Below are 17,051 nucleotides of genomic sequence, written 5' to 3'. Positions count from 1 at the left end.
AAAAGTCAAAATTAAAAGCTATAACACTATAAGTATTTATATTTCGTTAGATGCTTTCATAACACACCTTTTTTATAAAGAGGTTGCACAAAGTCAAACATACAAAGCTATAGTCTATTCTTTCAGGCTCTCTCTGGTCATTCCATAAAAAAAATGGCCAAATAATCCCCATAGTCAAAGACAATTTTGGAGTAATTAACTTCACAAACTGTTGTATGCTTGTCATTGGTAGATCTGAGCATAGGAAGAAGGAGGCCAGCTCTGCAAACATTTCTGGGTGTCTTTAAACTTTGTAGTTTAGGAGACATAACACAAAATTTTATGGCTAATTGCTTTTAACTGGCCAAGAAGATGTGAAAAGGTGGAAAACTAGGTCAGTGGAGAAAGTGGGAATGACGTCAAAGGCTGGAGGATGTAAACTCCCATTGTGGACACCTTTAGGGTGTGAGTTTTATTGCAGTGTTTCATTACTTGTTGAAATATACAGGTGCCTTACACTGATGGATAATGACTTTTTCCTTCTGTTCTTCCTTTCTGTGTTTAGAAACATGTACCATACAGTTTTTCCTCTAGTGTTACTATAAAGTAGAAAACAGCTTTTATTATCAGAGTAAGTTACTGACATGACAAAAAGAATAAAAGGCAATCCCACCACCACCACTTCATTTTGCAACTAACGCCAACAGCACCTATAAAACATTGATTTAAAAGCCATTTTCTTAGGATCTTGACTTGCTTATAACCAGAAACTGGGTGCAGAGACAATATCCAACACCCCATTCAAAGTAACAGCAAATTGAAAGATGGTGCCTGCACAGGAGATGCAAATGGAGCTCTCCATCCCTGTCCAAGCATTCAGAAAACAAACACTGAACTGAGAAAGTGACGACCAACAAGTCACACTGGTAATGAAATTACCTCCACTGAGTGCCTGGCCCCTGGCAGAGTGGACCACGAGGAAGATGAATTACACAGAGGGCTCAGCACACTCAGGGATTGCTCATAATGCCCTGGAATGTGCCTCAGCAGAATGGCAGTGTCCGGCACCACTGGCTGGAATCCAAGCAGATCCATTACCTTCCCTTTATACAGCAGCTTACCACATGCCTCTCTGACACCAGAGATACGCCTTTCCTCCCCCTCTTTATTTTTAACTTTAGTATCTTTAACACAACTGAGATGCAAACTTTAGGCTATATCATTAAGGAGGATTTTAAATCCAGTTCAGCACTTGGTAAACTATTGTGCTATCTTCCCAATGCTAATCTAACACTGTTTTAAAAACAGCAACAGTTCACATAGTTGCTTACATGAGTTATGCTGAATACCAAGTTATTTGCATAAGAATCCTCTAAATGTCCCTAAAAACAATTCTTTCTGACTCAAATACATATATCTTGACAGTCTCAGAAAAAAAAACCAAAACCCAGTCCTTATCAAGAAGTTCTTAGTAAATAGAGGATAGAGAAAAGGTAATGATACATTTCCTTTCCTGATCTGCTTTTTCTTCAGTTGATGGTATTTGCTGTACCCAGTTGTACCCAAATCTGGTCGAGAAATAGTGTACCTTTCAAATTCTGCATCTGTCTTTTACTCTAGCCTACAAAGAATCCTATTTCTACCCCAGACTAACAGTACCACAAGAACCTAAATATTTTACTCGGGGAAAAAAAATAGACAACTCTCCAGAAAGCACTTTTTTTTCTTTTTTTTTCAATAGATCAGTACACAGAGCAAGTTGGTTGATAGCACACTTAGCTTTAGCAGACTAAATTTTGTGTTTTGCTGTATCCAGATCATGGATTTGAGACTAAATAGTTTGAATCCCAACTTTCAGACTCTTTTTATTCTGAAAAATTACTTCTCCTCTCGATTCCTCTTGTATGCAATAGAAATCTTCCTAATATTGTCAAAACTACTGTATTTCTACTTTGCAGACTACAACCACCTGTTTTGTTTTCAATGGAGGAAAAATAATAATTGAAAAAAAACCCCTCTGTCCATTCTGCAGCAAACTTAGTCTGAGGCTTTCCTTACAGAAATGCAGATGCCCAGGACTTACTAGCACAGTTATAATTTTGCTGAGGTGCAGCTTTGTTGCTTTTAACAAGGCCACTAAAACTCCACACCAAGCCTGGCAATGTGAACACAGCTGCTCATTTCTATGCTAATAAGGAGAAGAATTAGAAAAATACTGAATTGCAACACCACACTCCCACACCACCACAAAAAAAACAAAAAAAAAAAAAAAACAAAAAAAAAACAAAAACAAGGGGGAGCTTTTATTCCCAGAGCAAAATCTCAGTTCATAGATTCATAGTTCAGGTATCATAAGCCTATAAAGGTTTTGCTACAGTACATGAGAACCCTGTTATTAACAATTATCTCAACATACAAGACACTAGAAAGCCAACTGACATAAAGACAAGCTAAGCTTATGTTTCTAAACTATTTCCACATAACAAAATTTCCCTCTCACTTTTTTTTTTCTCACACTCAAGATCTTCTCAAGCTGTTTCTGCATGAGAAGTGATCTCTCCCCCTTTCTCTCTGAAGGTCACCAGCCCTCAACAAAGCAAGAAAATAAGTCACATGGAGCAAACCCATACTATTAGGAATGGAGTAGAATATTAAATGAATAACCAGCTAGGAATTCCACAAGATTACAGCAGTTGCCAATTTTTACAGCCTTTCTTCTATTAATACAGGCTTCTTTTTCACAATTAAGTACTGCATCTTAGCACCTCAGTGAGGTTTCTCCCTTGGTGACATAACAAATGGCACCAAAGAACTCATCAAAGCTCTTCCTACACTTGACTCCAAAGTCTAAACTCTAAAGTAAAGAGTATTTATACATCAATCCCTCCACTTAGTTTCCTAATGAATACCAGCAAAGCATTTGATATCAATGAAGAATTAAAGGGCACCATTAAAAAGAGCCCTGTGGACAAGGACTTGAGGTATGGTTGATGAAAAACTCAACATGAGCTGTCAATGTGCATTTGCATCCCAAGAAGCCAACTGCATCCTGCATCCAAAACAGCATGGCCAGAAAAGTGAGGGAGGGCAGCCTGTCCCTCTGCTCTGCTCTGCTCTGGTGAGACCAGCACACTAATGGTGCTCCCAGCATAAGAAGGACATGGCACCTCCCCTGTGAAGACAGGTTGAGGAAGTCGGGGCTGTTGAGCCTGCAGAAGAGAAGGTTGTGTGGAGACCTTGCAGCAACCTTCCAGTGTCTGGAAGGGGCCTACAGGGAAGCTGGAGGGATTCCTTCTCAGGAACCGCAGTGACAGGACAAGGAGCAATGGGCATGCACTGAGAGAAGATTTAGGCTGCATACTAGGAAAAAATTCTGTGAGGGTGGTGAGATACTGCAACTGGTTTTCTAGAGAAGCTGTGGATGCCCCATCCCAGGTAGTGCACAAGGTCAGGGTAGATAAGGCCTTCAGCAACCACATCCAGTGGGATGTGTCCCTGTCCACAGCAGGGACTAGATGATCTTTAAGGTCCATTCCAACTCTTAATATTTTACAGTTCTATGAAAATCATGTAATTGTTCACGATGCTGAGAAAGTATCTCATTCTTCATTTCAAATCTTCTAGACCTTATGATACAGAAGTTTCAAGCCTGGAGGTTCAAAACCAATAAAAAGAATCCACATGACTTAAATAAAACCACTACATTTTCATCCAGTTCAATTTTAAGGCTTGATTTGTGATTTCTGAAAACTTATGACAACTAAATCACCCGACCATGAAGTTCCACTTACTCTCTTGTCAAAGCACAATTTTACCACTGCTACGTGGTACGCAAATTGCTTATGAATAAATATAACAGCATTATAATTTCTTTTAGTGTCAGACATTTCATGGCTACCTATTTTATGAATAACAGAAAATGAATTATGATATTTTATACATTTATTGCATAAAATAATATTTTTTGAGACAACTGCAACAATACTGGGTGCTTTCCTCAGTGTCTTTTGTGTACATCAGTTCCAAAAATAAAGTATGGAGAAGAAAAGATCCACTTTCTCATTCCCTATTTCCTCTACTATAAAAGTATTATATTAAATAGGAATATTGCAGGACCAATATTATAAAGGAATAAAACAATTTTTTGCTGCAAAAGCTGAACAACTGCTTTTATGAACTGCCTATAGAAGTTTCACACAGCAAAGTATTTCAGTAAAATATATTACCTTCAAACTCTTACAAAAACTATTAATGGTCTCTGCTCTTTGCAAATTATGGCCTGACAGACCAATACCCTACCCACAATTAAAAGCATGACCTCCAGAATGGCAAGGAGCACCGCATGTATGAAGTTCTATACACTTTGAAGAACTGCAAGCACTTTTAAACCCACTTGCAGTGGTCTAGTCAGATCAGCTGGGTATCTGCGATGGCCAGGACCGGATGTAGGTAACATGAATTCACCGAGGCGATACAGAGTAACACACACACTACTGAACCATATGGAAGGGTCTCATTCCATCCTATTAATACCACATCCAGAATATAATCCCCACGCCGCCTGGCCCAGAGCCACTGTGTCTGCTTTCCATTACTCATCACCTTCTAACTCTGCATTCAAAGCTGAGCCCAGAGCAGTTCCTTTACTTCAACAATGGAAGGAGCCTTGCTTCCTGGTGGCAGAGCAGCCCCTCACATGGAGGAGTCTGCTGCTCCTGGAAGTTATGGAGGGAAAATGACCTAACCCACAGGCTACAGAGGATGAAGAAGGAATAAAGATGCCCCATTACTCCCACAACAACAGTCACACAAATCCTACCCACAAAAGATTCAGCCATGGGATGACACCCAGAATAATCACTCCTTGTTTGCTGTCAGTACCAGTACTCAACGATATTGGAAGTGGTATCTCCTACCACTGCCAGAGACAATGAGTCTACACTACAAAGAAAAATGTATCAATATTAGAACACTATATAGTCCTTTAAGAGTTTTACACCAAGGAATCTGACTATGATTCCATGATTTCTGACAATGCATCTTTATTGCTTTGCTGTCGTTTCAAGAAGCAGTACTGACAAGGGTCTCAGCACTGCAGATTATAAAGTGAGGCACCCATGAAAAACATTCAGTAAACAAATGGAGTATTATCAGTGCAAGTACATTACTTTTCATAGGGCTGTTAATGTAAAGAATCCAGTATCAATTGCTACACAAAGTCTGTTCAACACATCCAATACTTCTGGTGCATCTATCTATCTTTTCTTTTTCTTTTTTTTTTTTTTTCTTCAGTTTCGAGCCTGAAGAGAAACAAGAACACTAATCTTAAAATTAAAAAATAACAATGCAACACCGTTCAGCCATATGACATTATCAGTTTTCCAAATTTAACAGCAGTTCAGAAAAAAAGTATGTCAGCAATTTCCCAATGTATTTTTCTGGAAGACTGAGTAGAACATTACAAACTACTGGTATATTGAGAAAAAACACTGTGTTGTAGGAAAAGCAGTTTTATACCCTTTATACTGTTTATCATTCATGATGGCTCTTCAACTAAATTAAAATCTAAAGTTTCAATGGACTTTTTTAAATCCAGAAACAGAAGACTTGCTTTAGTTTTTGCCATTTTTGTTTTTCATGTTGAGTCCTTTCCATAGGTCACATTCTAAATGCTGCTACTTATGACTTTTTAGATCTTTAGTACTCTTTTTCAAGAAATTTCCTAGAAAGAGCTCACAAAGACAAGCACAAATTTCTTTACAGAAGTGCTTAACTACAGCCCTAGGTGAAAAAATAAACAATTTTTTTTTTTCCCAGAAGAATAAATACTGCAACAATAACACACACATACAATAACAACCAAGCTATAAAAACAAACTCCAGCTCTGATATAATACAGAAGTTTATTTAATTGGAATAATAAATTACCATATACATTTTTACCATATACATTTTTACCAAAAAATAGGGTGTGTTTCACTATTATAAATTAATCCAAACATATTTTAAGATTTTATTGAGAAGTTTCTATATGGGAATGTCTGGCTACATCCAGCTTAAATAAGAAGAGTTCACAGAGCTTAAAAAATTCCCACTTAACTAAATACTAAATAGCAGTATGCACTGCAGATAGTCTAGTGGAGGGTTAGAAGAAAATAATGGCAGACAAAACAAATCAAAGCACAGAAAAAGCATCTACACATTGCAGAGCTACAGTGAAAAACATTCCATTTTTCTTTGTTTGTGCACACTTTACCTGTTACACTGTCTGTATTCTAATCCACAAGTTTCCTCCTCTACTCTTCTGACTCTCTTCCCCAAGGAGAGATGCAATGAGAGGCTCTGAGATGCATAGTTGCCAACCGGGGCTAAACCACAACAACAGAACAGTAGAAAAGCTTCTCTTGAATGGAGATGGATCTCATAAAGAACATCTAAGAACCACAGCACCAAGCCTGAATGCATTCAAGAAGTGTTTGGATGGTACTTTCAGGAACGTGATGTGACTCTTGGGGATGGTCCTGTGCAGGGCCAGGAGTTGGATTTGATGATCCTTCAGGGTCCTTTTCAACTCAGCTTATTCTGTTAATTTGTAATGTGAACAACTAAGTCAAGCATCAGTTCTCCTCATTTGTTCTATAATGAACAGTACAGATTTAATGTTAATGCTTTACAATAGATAAAATCATCTAAAGTGATCTGGGAAATGCTGGTTTTAAATTGATGCATGTTGTGTATTGTGCTTTTCATCTTTTGGAGATTACAATGTTTATTCCTGCTGTTTCTCATCTTCAGCAGATGCCTGTAATTGTTTACTTATTCCCAAACACAGAAGTGATACTACTGTATTCCCTGATGCCTAAGACCATCAAGTGTATTTTTCAGTAAAAAAGGTGCCAGATGTCTTATCCATCAGCTTTACTCCATTTCCAAGTAAGAACTATAACCCGAGGGAAAGTCATTAGAGTATAATGAGCAAGGGAAAACATTTCATTGTGACAATCCCAGGCTACTGGGACCACTGTCTGTATGCATTTAAATAATATAAGGCTATAAAGTAAAGAGCAGTTTCTTAGTCTCCATGCCAAATATAATTTTGATTTTGCATTGCCATTAAAAATACCAAATTACTAGACAAGTCCACAGTTGCTTCTAAAACAAGCCTAGAGAGGACTGGTACAGAAGCTGTACTATATCTCCAAGCCAATTACTCTATCAGCTACACTACTAAGGTTTGTTATTTTCTAGTTTTCAAAATTTTATAAGAGGAAAAGCAGACTGTCTGATAATGTGATCAATATGTAACCATTAAGACTTTACTGAAAAATAAATTTTTCAAATATAATTACTAAGTCCATTTCACCACAGTGAACAGAATTTCGTGCTTTTATCTTTGGCAAGATCTCACATCAGCAACCCTGTGCAGTCAGGTTCAAAGCTCAGCCTAATCAGGCAGCACACAGACCTCTGCCTCTTACAGGGCCACCTGAAGGAGCTTTTGGTAGAACTTGAAGCAGATTTCATCCTTTTAATTCTGAGCATATCCAGCAGTTTAGACTAGAAACTTTCAAAATAAATCCCATAATTTCTCTATTAGCATATTATTATATTTATTTTTTATTATTGTACTTACACATTCTGTATTTTAAGTATATTTTATACATATGCATACATATCCTTACTAATATATATAAAGTATAAATTTACATTACAAATATGTACATGGCTTTATATGCAGCATTGTTTTAATATTACAGCATTATTCGTTAATAGATTATTGCAATATGACAGTATCGCCAATAAAAGGCATTATCAAAGAAAATGCCTACTTTTAAAAAAATGAAATATTAAGAAAAAAAGTCATTTGAAACACCAATTTTCTTCATTTCATGTAACTTTTCCATCTGTGTTAGAGTTTGTGCAGTTTTTGGAGGCAGATGAAGGAGTTTCTGATGATTTGGCAAAGGAGCAGGGACATATCAGTACCGATAATATTTATTAGCTACATCTGCTATAAGTGCTTTTTATAGACTACGTGAGTGCAAGACAGTCATTCTTGAAATTTCTCCTACCCTAAAGGGGGCACAAACCTTGAGGAACTACTTGAAATGACGTCTGTTGTTTAAAGCTGACAGGACTCCCTTCTCTTTTCTTTCAGCTGCATATGTAATAAAAATCTTGGTGAGAAGCAGTAAGGAGCTATAGCTTACTACACATGTTCCTAATGAGCATTTCACATAGTTCCATCTGTCATTTATCTTCGATGATTACTTAAACTAGATTCTGAGTTATTTGTTCTTTCTGGCTAGATTATGTTTCCAAAATGCTGAGCACTTGCCAAGAATAACCATATTCAGTCAACCACAATGTTACACAAAAGTCTACAAGTAAGTGTAACATGCTCTCATGTTAGCTCTCATGTTAACCCAGCAAATGCACTTAGAAAACATGTACAGAACGATTGCTTGTACAGAACAGAGCACTTCTTACAAAAAAAAAAAAAAAAACCCAACAAAAAACCTATTATAAAACATCTACTATATTTACTGGAGAAGAAGTCTTGTATAACCAGTAAATAAATATTAGTTTCTTCTTGAGGTTCTTTGTTAAAAATCAGAATATTATTTTGTGCAATTCTTTCTAATCAATCAATTTTTTGTTTTCAGGCAGGCCTTTTTCTTATCTGTTTATGTTTGTCCATTAACATAAACAGGGAAAGACTCTCAAGCACTAACCTTTTACAACATTAGCTAAAAGCACAAAACCATGCAGCTTAACTCACCCCATCTGTCCACATGTATCAAAGTGCCTAGAAGAAATGTTAGTTAAGATTTTATTTCATCACTGAAGTCATATAGCAAGAGTGAATTCAAGGAAAAGGTGATAGATCAGATGAAAGATAGTTAAATTTTAACCTTGACCTCTAAGATTATATTTGACATCACATTGTTTTAGTATCAATGAAGACACCTGCACAAAGAATCTCCATGCACAAAGAGAAGGGAATAAATGTAAATATTTCCAAAGCTGGGAACTTAAAAGATATAAATGTTTCACATTCAAAAAGCTGAAAAGGATACCATATATTTAAAGTTGTAAAGCAAATGCACATACATAAGTAATATTTAACGGTACAATTAATTATAACACCATGCTCCTAGAGATTCCACACTCTCTATACCACATTCTATTTTAGGCACATAACATGACAATATCTGAATGTCACTAATGCTGAGAATTATGTTTGTGATATATTTAATATCCCAGTTATTGATTTAGACTGCATGATGGATATCTGATACATACAGTATTTCCACAACATAGTGAAATACAGAATTAAACAAGAGGTAGCTAAGGTTACCCTCATTGGTTGCACAAAGAAGTTTCAGAAATCCTGAAGTATATTTAAGGAAAGGAAAAAAGACTGGGATAAGCTGAGCTAGCAATCTAATTGCAGAGGAGATGCCTATTTATCAATGCTTAAAAAATGGAGGAATGTGGTTTTAAAATGTTCTGAGCACACAATATTTTCAGAATATTTTGAGACTAGTGTCCAAAACTGATCCATTGAAGGTTAATTTGGAGGGAACAATGTTACAAGTAATGTAAACTCAAAACCAAACCAATTGTAGCACTTTAGCCTACTTCTAGATGCACAGTAGAGGAAAAAAATTAATAGGAATATATTCACATTATATACCTGAGTTAGGAGGCACATGCATTAATTATGTTAAACCTTCTATTTCATAGCCATAGACTACAGTTATCTGAATAATTCAATAAAAAAATGACTACCCATTTCCTGTTCAGTAACAGGCAGTATTGAATGCATTTACCCACTGAGTTGACAGCCTTGTCATGATCTGTGACAACTTCTTCTATGGTGCTATTTACTGAGATAGTAAATATAGCAGCAAAGATACAGTGGAAAATAAACCATGAAGCTGGCAGAGGGATGGATGCTACCACATACCAACAAGAGCACTGCCTGCAGCTTGCCACAGCTGAACAAGGAGCCTCTTCAGTGCTGGGCACTGCTGGAAAGGAACACCAGGGGTTCAAAGCACCTTGAATCCAACTGGAGCCTCCTCCACAGGCTGCGAGTCTTGCACATTCTTCAGCAGGAAGATTTAAAGGCATCTTCTTGTAGATGGTTCAAGAACACAACCTGAAGATGCTGTAAGAATACTCTTAACACCTTTTCAACCATGCTACAAGCAGAACAGAAATCTAAGGCTATGCAGGGAACCTCTGCCTGGCTGTGTGCTGTGTACTGCCATACAGAACAGCATAAGACAGCAAGGAGAACAATAACCAGCAGCAAGGTAAGATGCAACATTTGGAGGAAGCTGTCCCTTCCTTTAAGGAAATCGTAAAGCAGGAGATTTAAAAACCCAAATAAATAAACAAACAATCCTTGCTTAAAGATGCTCCAACCCACAAAAGCAATAGAATTGTTCATTATTTCTACATGGCACTGTTATATACATAGATTTTAACAATCAATAAAGTAACCATGTGGTCAGGTTCACATTCCACTGTGAGGCTTCTCTGAGGCCTACGAGCCATCACTGAGCAGCTTGTTTGATGCAGATTACAAACACTTGCATCAAGCTCCAAAAGCATGTTAAAATTATGATGCAGACTTATTTTATACATGCTTAATTTTACTTAGTGAGCATCCCAGTAATTGTCTATGTGCATCTGCATTCTCAGTTTCTAGAATGAAGACTTGAAGATAAATGCTTCAAAATATTTGGAGAAAAGAACCTATCCTGGGATTTTTGCTCCAACAAAAGCAGGCAACCTTTTTCTTTTGCTGACAGAGTAAACACAAGAATCCTCTTGTATATTTCTTGGATTAGACTGCACATATCCTTTCTGGTTCTATTTCAGAACCACATTCCTCCCTCCAGGCGATTCTATACATCATTATAAATCCTTATGCAATTTTATCCAAGGTTCTATATTTATCAAGACACCTCATCTTAACAGCAATGTTCTTTCCTCAGCATGAACCAGGCAAAGGTACCCTCACAAAAATTCCCATTCTAACACTGTTCATCAGTGTTTCACAATTCAAAGCACTAACATGTAACTTTGTAGAAATCATTATCAATGTGTAAGAAATGCACTCTTCTTTTCTATTAGGTGACTGAATTCAAACACCACATGTATATTTTTATCTGGCCAAAAATACGCTTACTATGCGTAGCACTATCTATTACAATGAAAAAAAAAATCATAAATACAGTAAGTGTAGCCTTACAAGTAGTGTAAGCATAACTTAAGTCACAAAGCAATGTGCAAAAAAACCAGTTTAAATCCCAGAGCTATGCACTTCTTCCTTCCACTGCTCTGTAGAAATTATTTCAGATGATTTAAACTAAATGCTGTTTTGACCTGCATGCAACTGATTACAATTGTTTTGGGAGCACAAGAAGATTACATGTTTTTGCCAAAAGTGACCAATCCTGCAAATATGCAATAGACACCTAACATGCTTATTGCAGACATTATTTTGAAAATTTTCCATTGATCTGGATTGGAAATTTTACCATGAGAAGAAAAACCACTCACAAAATATTGGAACTTGCCTAAACCAACAACATTTGAGCACTCAGTCTCTCTGGAGACACCTTGTACATCTCAAAGTATCACCAAAAAACACAGGTAGGATTACAAAACTTTTTAAAATCTTTTTTTATCAGCTTCCAAGTCTGGGAGTCCAGAGATTTCTACTAAACCCCTGATAAAGACAAGTTATATTTAATATATGCACTCACCCTAGATTATCCTATGAGCTGTGGTATTGAGTTCTGCATAGCCCTAGGATTTGTTTATATACTATTTTGCCTTTCCACAGTGACAGAATCAAGGGAGTGTCCCCTGAACTAACTAGTACTTGGAGAATCTTTACAATATTCTGATTTCTTTAAAAAATATAAAGCAATAGTTCCAAAATTATGTTTTTATGGTGAGTACACACATAGACCTGAAAAACAAATCTAAGCTCTAGTTTTAATCACTCAAAATTTTTTACTTCCTGTTGCTCAGAATAATAGTTTTCATATTGTGACATAAAAAGCTGCCACTCCCATATATGTGACATGAAAGTCACCACTCCCATCCAGTGTGCAGGTAGTGTGACACACAGAGTCACCACTCTTAAGAATCTCTTCTTAAGAATCATTGACACTTGAAAAATGATGAAACATTCAACATAGTTTTAAGTGAAATAAAAAATTAACGTAGTCCAAAATAGAATTGTTTCAATAAATATATTTTAAATAAAATTAGAATTTCAGACACTTAAAAATATTTTACAAATTACCACAAATAGTTTGTTTACTGTTATAAGCACTAACTGAATAGTTTCAGTATGATCAAATACAACATAAATATTTAAGACCTCCAGGACACAAATTGTGTCACATCTGATCTGGAATAATTGAAGAAGTTTGCTGATGCAAGACAGCAGTAGTAGAAAAATAAGATAAAGAGAATCAATTAGACTATAATCGTGTAACAGGCAGTGTTAACAAGAACAGACCCCAAAAATGCTGTTAGTAAGTAATGTTTTCCTCTTTACATCAGGTAAATAGTATCAAATATTTAAGTACCAGCTAAAAAGAAAATGCTAAAACACAGTAATGTTTATCAGCAGACAAGACCATGCATAGCATACATACATAGCAGACATAAAGCTTCATGTATGTGCTAGTAACAACTTCAGTCCATCTCATTTAGGAAACAGTGACTTCAACTCAACACAAATTGTGACACGCTGTGGGGATCGCAACTTTTCAAGGGCAAATCAAATGATATTCTTTCTGAAGCTGGTGATCTAAACATGACCATAAAAGACTCAGCAGGGGCAGGATATACTGCCTCTGGCAGCCTGCTGCTTCTCAGAATTTTCTTATCATTTGCAGTTTGCGCGCGTCCAAGATCGAACTTGCAGTCCGTTAGAAAGTTCCTAATTGAGTTGGAGTGGGCCACGTCAGTATTGCAAACTCTGAGAGAATAAAGGCACAGGAGACAATACTGCAAGTCTGATCAAGGTTACAAACCATACACCATTGTGCTATTTGCATTCCACAACTGAAAAAGAAAAACAGCCTGTATCACATCAATGCAGCGTGCAGCGCAGTGAGAACATTTTTGACCCAGTTGTGTTGGTTAGGATGATAGAAGAAACACTTTAATGAATTCAACACAAATCCCCATTCTGAGTTACTTTGGTAGAACAAAAGCCCTTACCCCCTCCTTTCTTTTTTTCTCCTCTTGATACAAACTGATTAGCTCATTTTATTAAAAAATGAAAATTGATCTAGTTTTTTCCAACAAAGGCTATTATCTGATTTCAATATTGTCAGCTTCAGTGGTAAATAGCAAGAGTAGATAGAACCAAAACCTGGTACCTATAAAGGAAAAGTTTCAAAAATACTATGTTGATTTTGCTATAATAATCTTTGGTAGAGTTTTACAATCAACACTAAGGACTTACTCCAACATATATTAGTTATATGTTTCTAAACAGTAGGTCTGCAAATGAAGATAGAGAACGAAAACAACTGCATAAATCATGAAAGACTACATCTGAGGTATTATTACATTAAATACAGAACATTTTATTACTGAGATGTTAATCACTTAATGTACATTGTAAGAATAGGTAAGCGGCAGTGAAAATGGTGACAAAAAAACCTGGGCCAAAATTTAAAAAAAAAATCCCTGAACTGAAAACTCATTGCCAGAATAAAAAATTACATTAAAACACAGTAACCAAACATATGCCACTACAAAAAAGAACAGAAACTATCCATACAACTCAAAAAAGAAAACAGATTATCTGATCTTTGATTCTGCAAAGACTCATACACAGATAGGATTTAATTCAGAATTCAGAAGTGCCTCTAACCAATATGAGCAGGATTAAATCCACTCCAGCAGGAAGAAAGGACAGGAATTAAAAAGAGATTTAAGAAACTAGGTGCCAAAGATATCAGTCTTTGATTTTAGAATATTCTAAAACTCTAGAAGAAAAAAAAGCACTACATGTATAGAACTTTAACTTTGGCATGCTGTTTGCCAGTTTCACTGGAAATTGTATGCCTGAAATGCCTAAAACAAGGAAAAACTGAAAAATGTCTGACTACTTCGACAGAGACTAGTTTTAGCGAGAAAATCAGAAAATCTAAATAGTTATCAACTTCAATCCCTTAACCTAAACAAACAGGAAGTATTTACAGTGAACTCTTGGCCTGTGCAAAGAAGTTACCAATGGTAACCTAGGACAACAATGAAAATTACTCAAATTATGCTTACACCAGTCACACACAGACATGACATTAGTCTTGTAATGCTGCTGAAAAGCATAAAATCTTATTATATTGGTTCTTTACAGCATGGAGATAGATTGCCACTTTGTCAGCTTCACTTTGTCCAATATTTTAAATATTTATGACCTATTTCGCAGCATTTCAACGGTCAAGACTATATTACCAAGGAAAATTGGGAAGCACTGTAGCATAAAGAGCAACCAGTCAGCCTTGTTGATGATACAGAAGTATAAACATTCCCACTATGTATTCCTTTATAACAAAGATAATGAAAATTATGCTGTTTAATTTCAAATACTTGTCTTAATCTGTAATATTCCACACACCATACTGCCAACATTCCCACTACATTGGATACTATAACAGGAACAAACTGTTCGATATTGTTTGCCAGCACAAGCTCAAGCAAGGCTGGTTAAGATTAGTTACAATGAAAAGGAATAATAACAGAAAATAAAGTTATGCACTTATGAATGTGGATGAATGTTATACACTGAAGAATGTGTAAAGAATTTTCATTTCTCAGGATTCCACAACTTCTGAATTGAGAAAAAGATGGCTTCAAAACATGTAATAAAGGTGACTCCTTGTTTCAACACTCTTGTTTCACTTTGGACTATTTCCTATCAATCAGAAGCCACAAGTAGCATCTAAACTGCTTAAAAATATTGCAGTGTGCCTCTTTGGCTCTATCACTGTTGCTCATAGCTTTCACAATCTATTCACAGCATTATGCTCTGCATAGTCATTTCTTAGTTTTAAAAAGCTCAATACATTCAATGCATTACCTGCAGCAATTGGAGTACAGTATGTATGGAGAATTAGCTTCTTGAACAATTATTTTACTGGAAAACTGGAAAGTTCTAATTGAATAAATATTTGAAGAATCCAGCAATTTACCATCTCCAAAACCAAGTCAGTTAAGTAAGTCCTAGACTTTTGGACTGCCTCCTGAGAATTATTAAAAGTGTACTTGTAGGACTGACCATGCAGTACATGGAAGCTACTCCTTGAGAACACATCAGCACCAGAGTGAGATCCCTTCACTCAACACCTTTTAAAACTGATCACTTCCCACATTTAACACTTTTATATATACCTACACACACATCAACTTAAGCCAGAGTTACATGCATAAATTAAATTGGTCTCAGTTACAGGATTTCTGAAAAATAATGTGATGCTGCTTTAAAACTTCTCATAATTAAATGTAAGCACAACAAGCAGATACATTTTCAGTGGGATATCTGCTGTGTACTGGATACTTTCCTCCCTAGGAGACAGATACAATAAATTAAAGTTTAATATGTGCTGTCCAAGGAATCAGGACTACTAGATAATCTACTCAAAAAAAATGCTTCTCTAATAAGATGTAGCTTAGGTATTTTCTAAAATGAAGATGACAATATTAAGAAAAGTACTTAAAAAGTAATTCTTTGTTCTTGACTCAGAAATAAAGATTGTTCTCAAGAATAAACGTTGTCCTCAAGAATAAAGGTTGCTATTTATCTGCTTGTAGTTCAACCTGTTTAATAACTGTTAAGAGATAAGACATCAAGGCACACAAAGTGTTGAATACTTCCAAAAATTCTTAGATATAAGTAGATGAATGGCACTGCAAGTATGGGCTGACCTCTCCCCCCATCACACCTAAGCCCTATGGCCTACAAAGCATTCGGGTCTTCCAGCTTTGAAGTAACAAACCAACTCTAATTGACAAAACTTATTATCTGAAGGAAGAACAGGAAAAAGCTCACTGCCTCCATGGAAAGGATGAAGTTAACAAAGATAATTTTATAAACAATAACGATCTGTCCGTGAGCACCCTGAGTGTGCCCTGATACTCCAAGGTAAATCGCATTTTAGCATCCAGCGAACACATTTTGGACATAGTAAGAGAAAATCATTCTGTGTGATGCATTTCAGACAAAATATGAACTACAAAAGTAATACTTCCGTGATATTTTTTTTTTTTAAAGACAGACTGTATGACTGTCATACAAATGCGTATGACTCTCTAACAGCACCTGAGGAGAAAACTTACATCGCGTAAGTTTCCCCTGAAAGTTACCAGCAGATCGCGGAGCTCACTACAGGCCGTGTGTCTGTGCAAACCACACAGGTCCATCGTTCTGCACGAGCAGGGCTGTCAAGGGGAGAGGGGAAGCGCTAAGGCAAACCCTGCCTTCTCCGGCTGCGGGGAACGGAGGAGTCCCCGTCCGTGCGGCGAGGCTGCCCAGCCCGAGTGTCACGCCGCTGATGCCAAGGGGGCCGGCGAAGCGCATTACCTGACAGAGCACCGGGGCCAGCAGGGCTCCAAGTCCGCCTCACGACGGGCTCTGACCACCGCGGACCCCGACCCGCCCGCCGGCCGCCGACAGCCGCCCCGGCCCGGCTCCCCGCCCAGCCCTGCCCGCCGCCGGGAGCGGGGATGCTGCTGCCTTACCTGAGCCAGGACCGTGGGGAACACGCGCCCGCCGTAACACGCCGCCAGGCAGCCTCCCCCGGCCAGAGCAGCGGCGGCGGCGGCAGCTCCCCACGCGGGCGGGCGGCGCTGGCTGCGCGGGGGCCGCATCCCGGCGAGCCGCCCCCGCAGCGGGGCTCGGGCGGCCGCCGCCACCGCCGCTCTCCACGCCACCGACATCTTCCCGGAAAGCGCCGCGGCGGCCGCGCCGCGCATGCGCAGTGCCGGGCCCGAGGCCGCGGGGCGGGGGCGGCTCCGGCCCG

At 37.7% G+C, this 17,051-nt stretch overlaps 1 protein-coding gene across 1 annotated transcript in view; it reads right to left on the bottom strand.

Moving 5' to 3' along the window:
* The window catches only part of MICU2 (mitochondrial calcium uptake 2), a 135,082-nt gene extending 118,063 nt beyond the window's left edge, over positions 1–17,019 (bottom strand). Inside the window, exon 1 of the mRNA XM_079320008.1 lies at positions 16,771–17,019. Within this exon, the coding sequence (XP_079176134.1) occupies positions 16,771–17,004 (234 nt within the window). The 5' untranslated portion in view covers positions 17,005–17,019. The remainder of the gene's footprint in view (positions 1–16,770) is intronic.
* Between the last annotated feature and the right edge of the window lie 32 nt (positions 17,020–17,051).

The sequence above is a fragment of the Erithacus rubecula genome (genome assembly GCF_903797595.1).
Source record: "Erithacus rubecula genome assembly, chromosome: 1".
NCBI lineage: Eukaryota > Metazoa > Chordata > Aves > Passeriformes > Muscicapidae > Erithacus > Erithacus rubecula.
The sequence above is the reverse complement of the archived record's forward strand: the minus strand, read 5'-3'. Positions and strand labels throughout refer to the sequence as shown.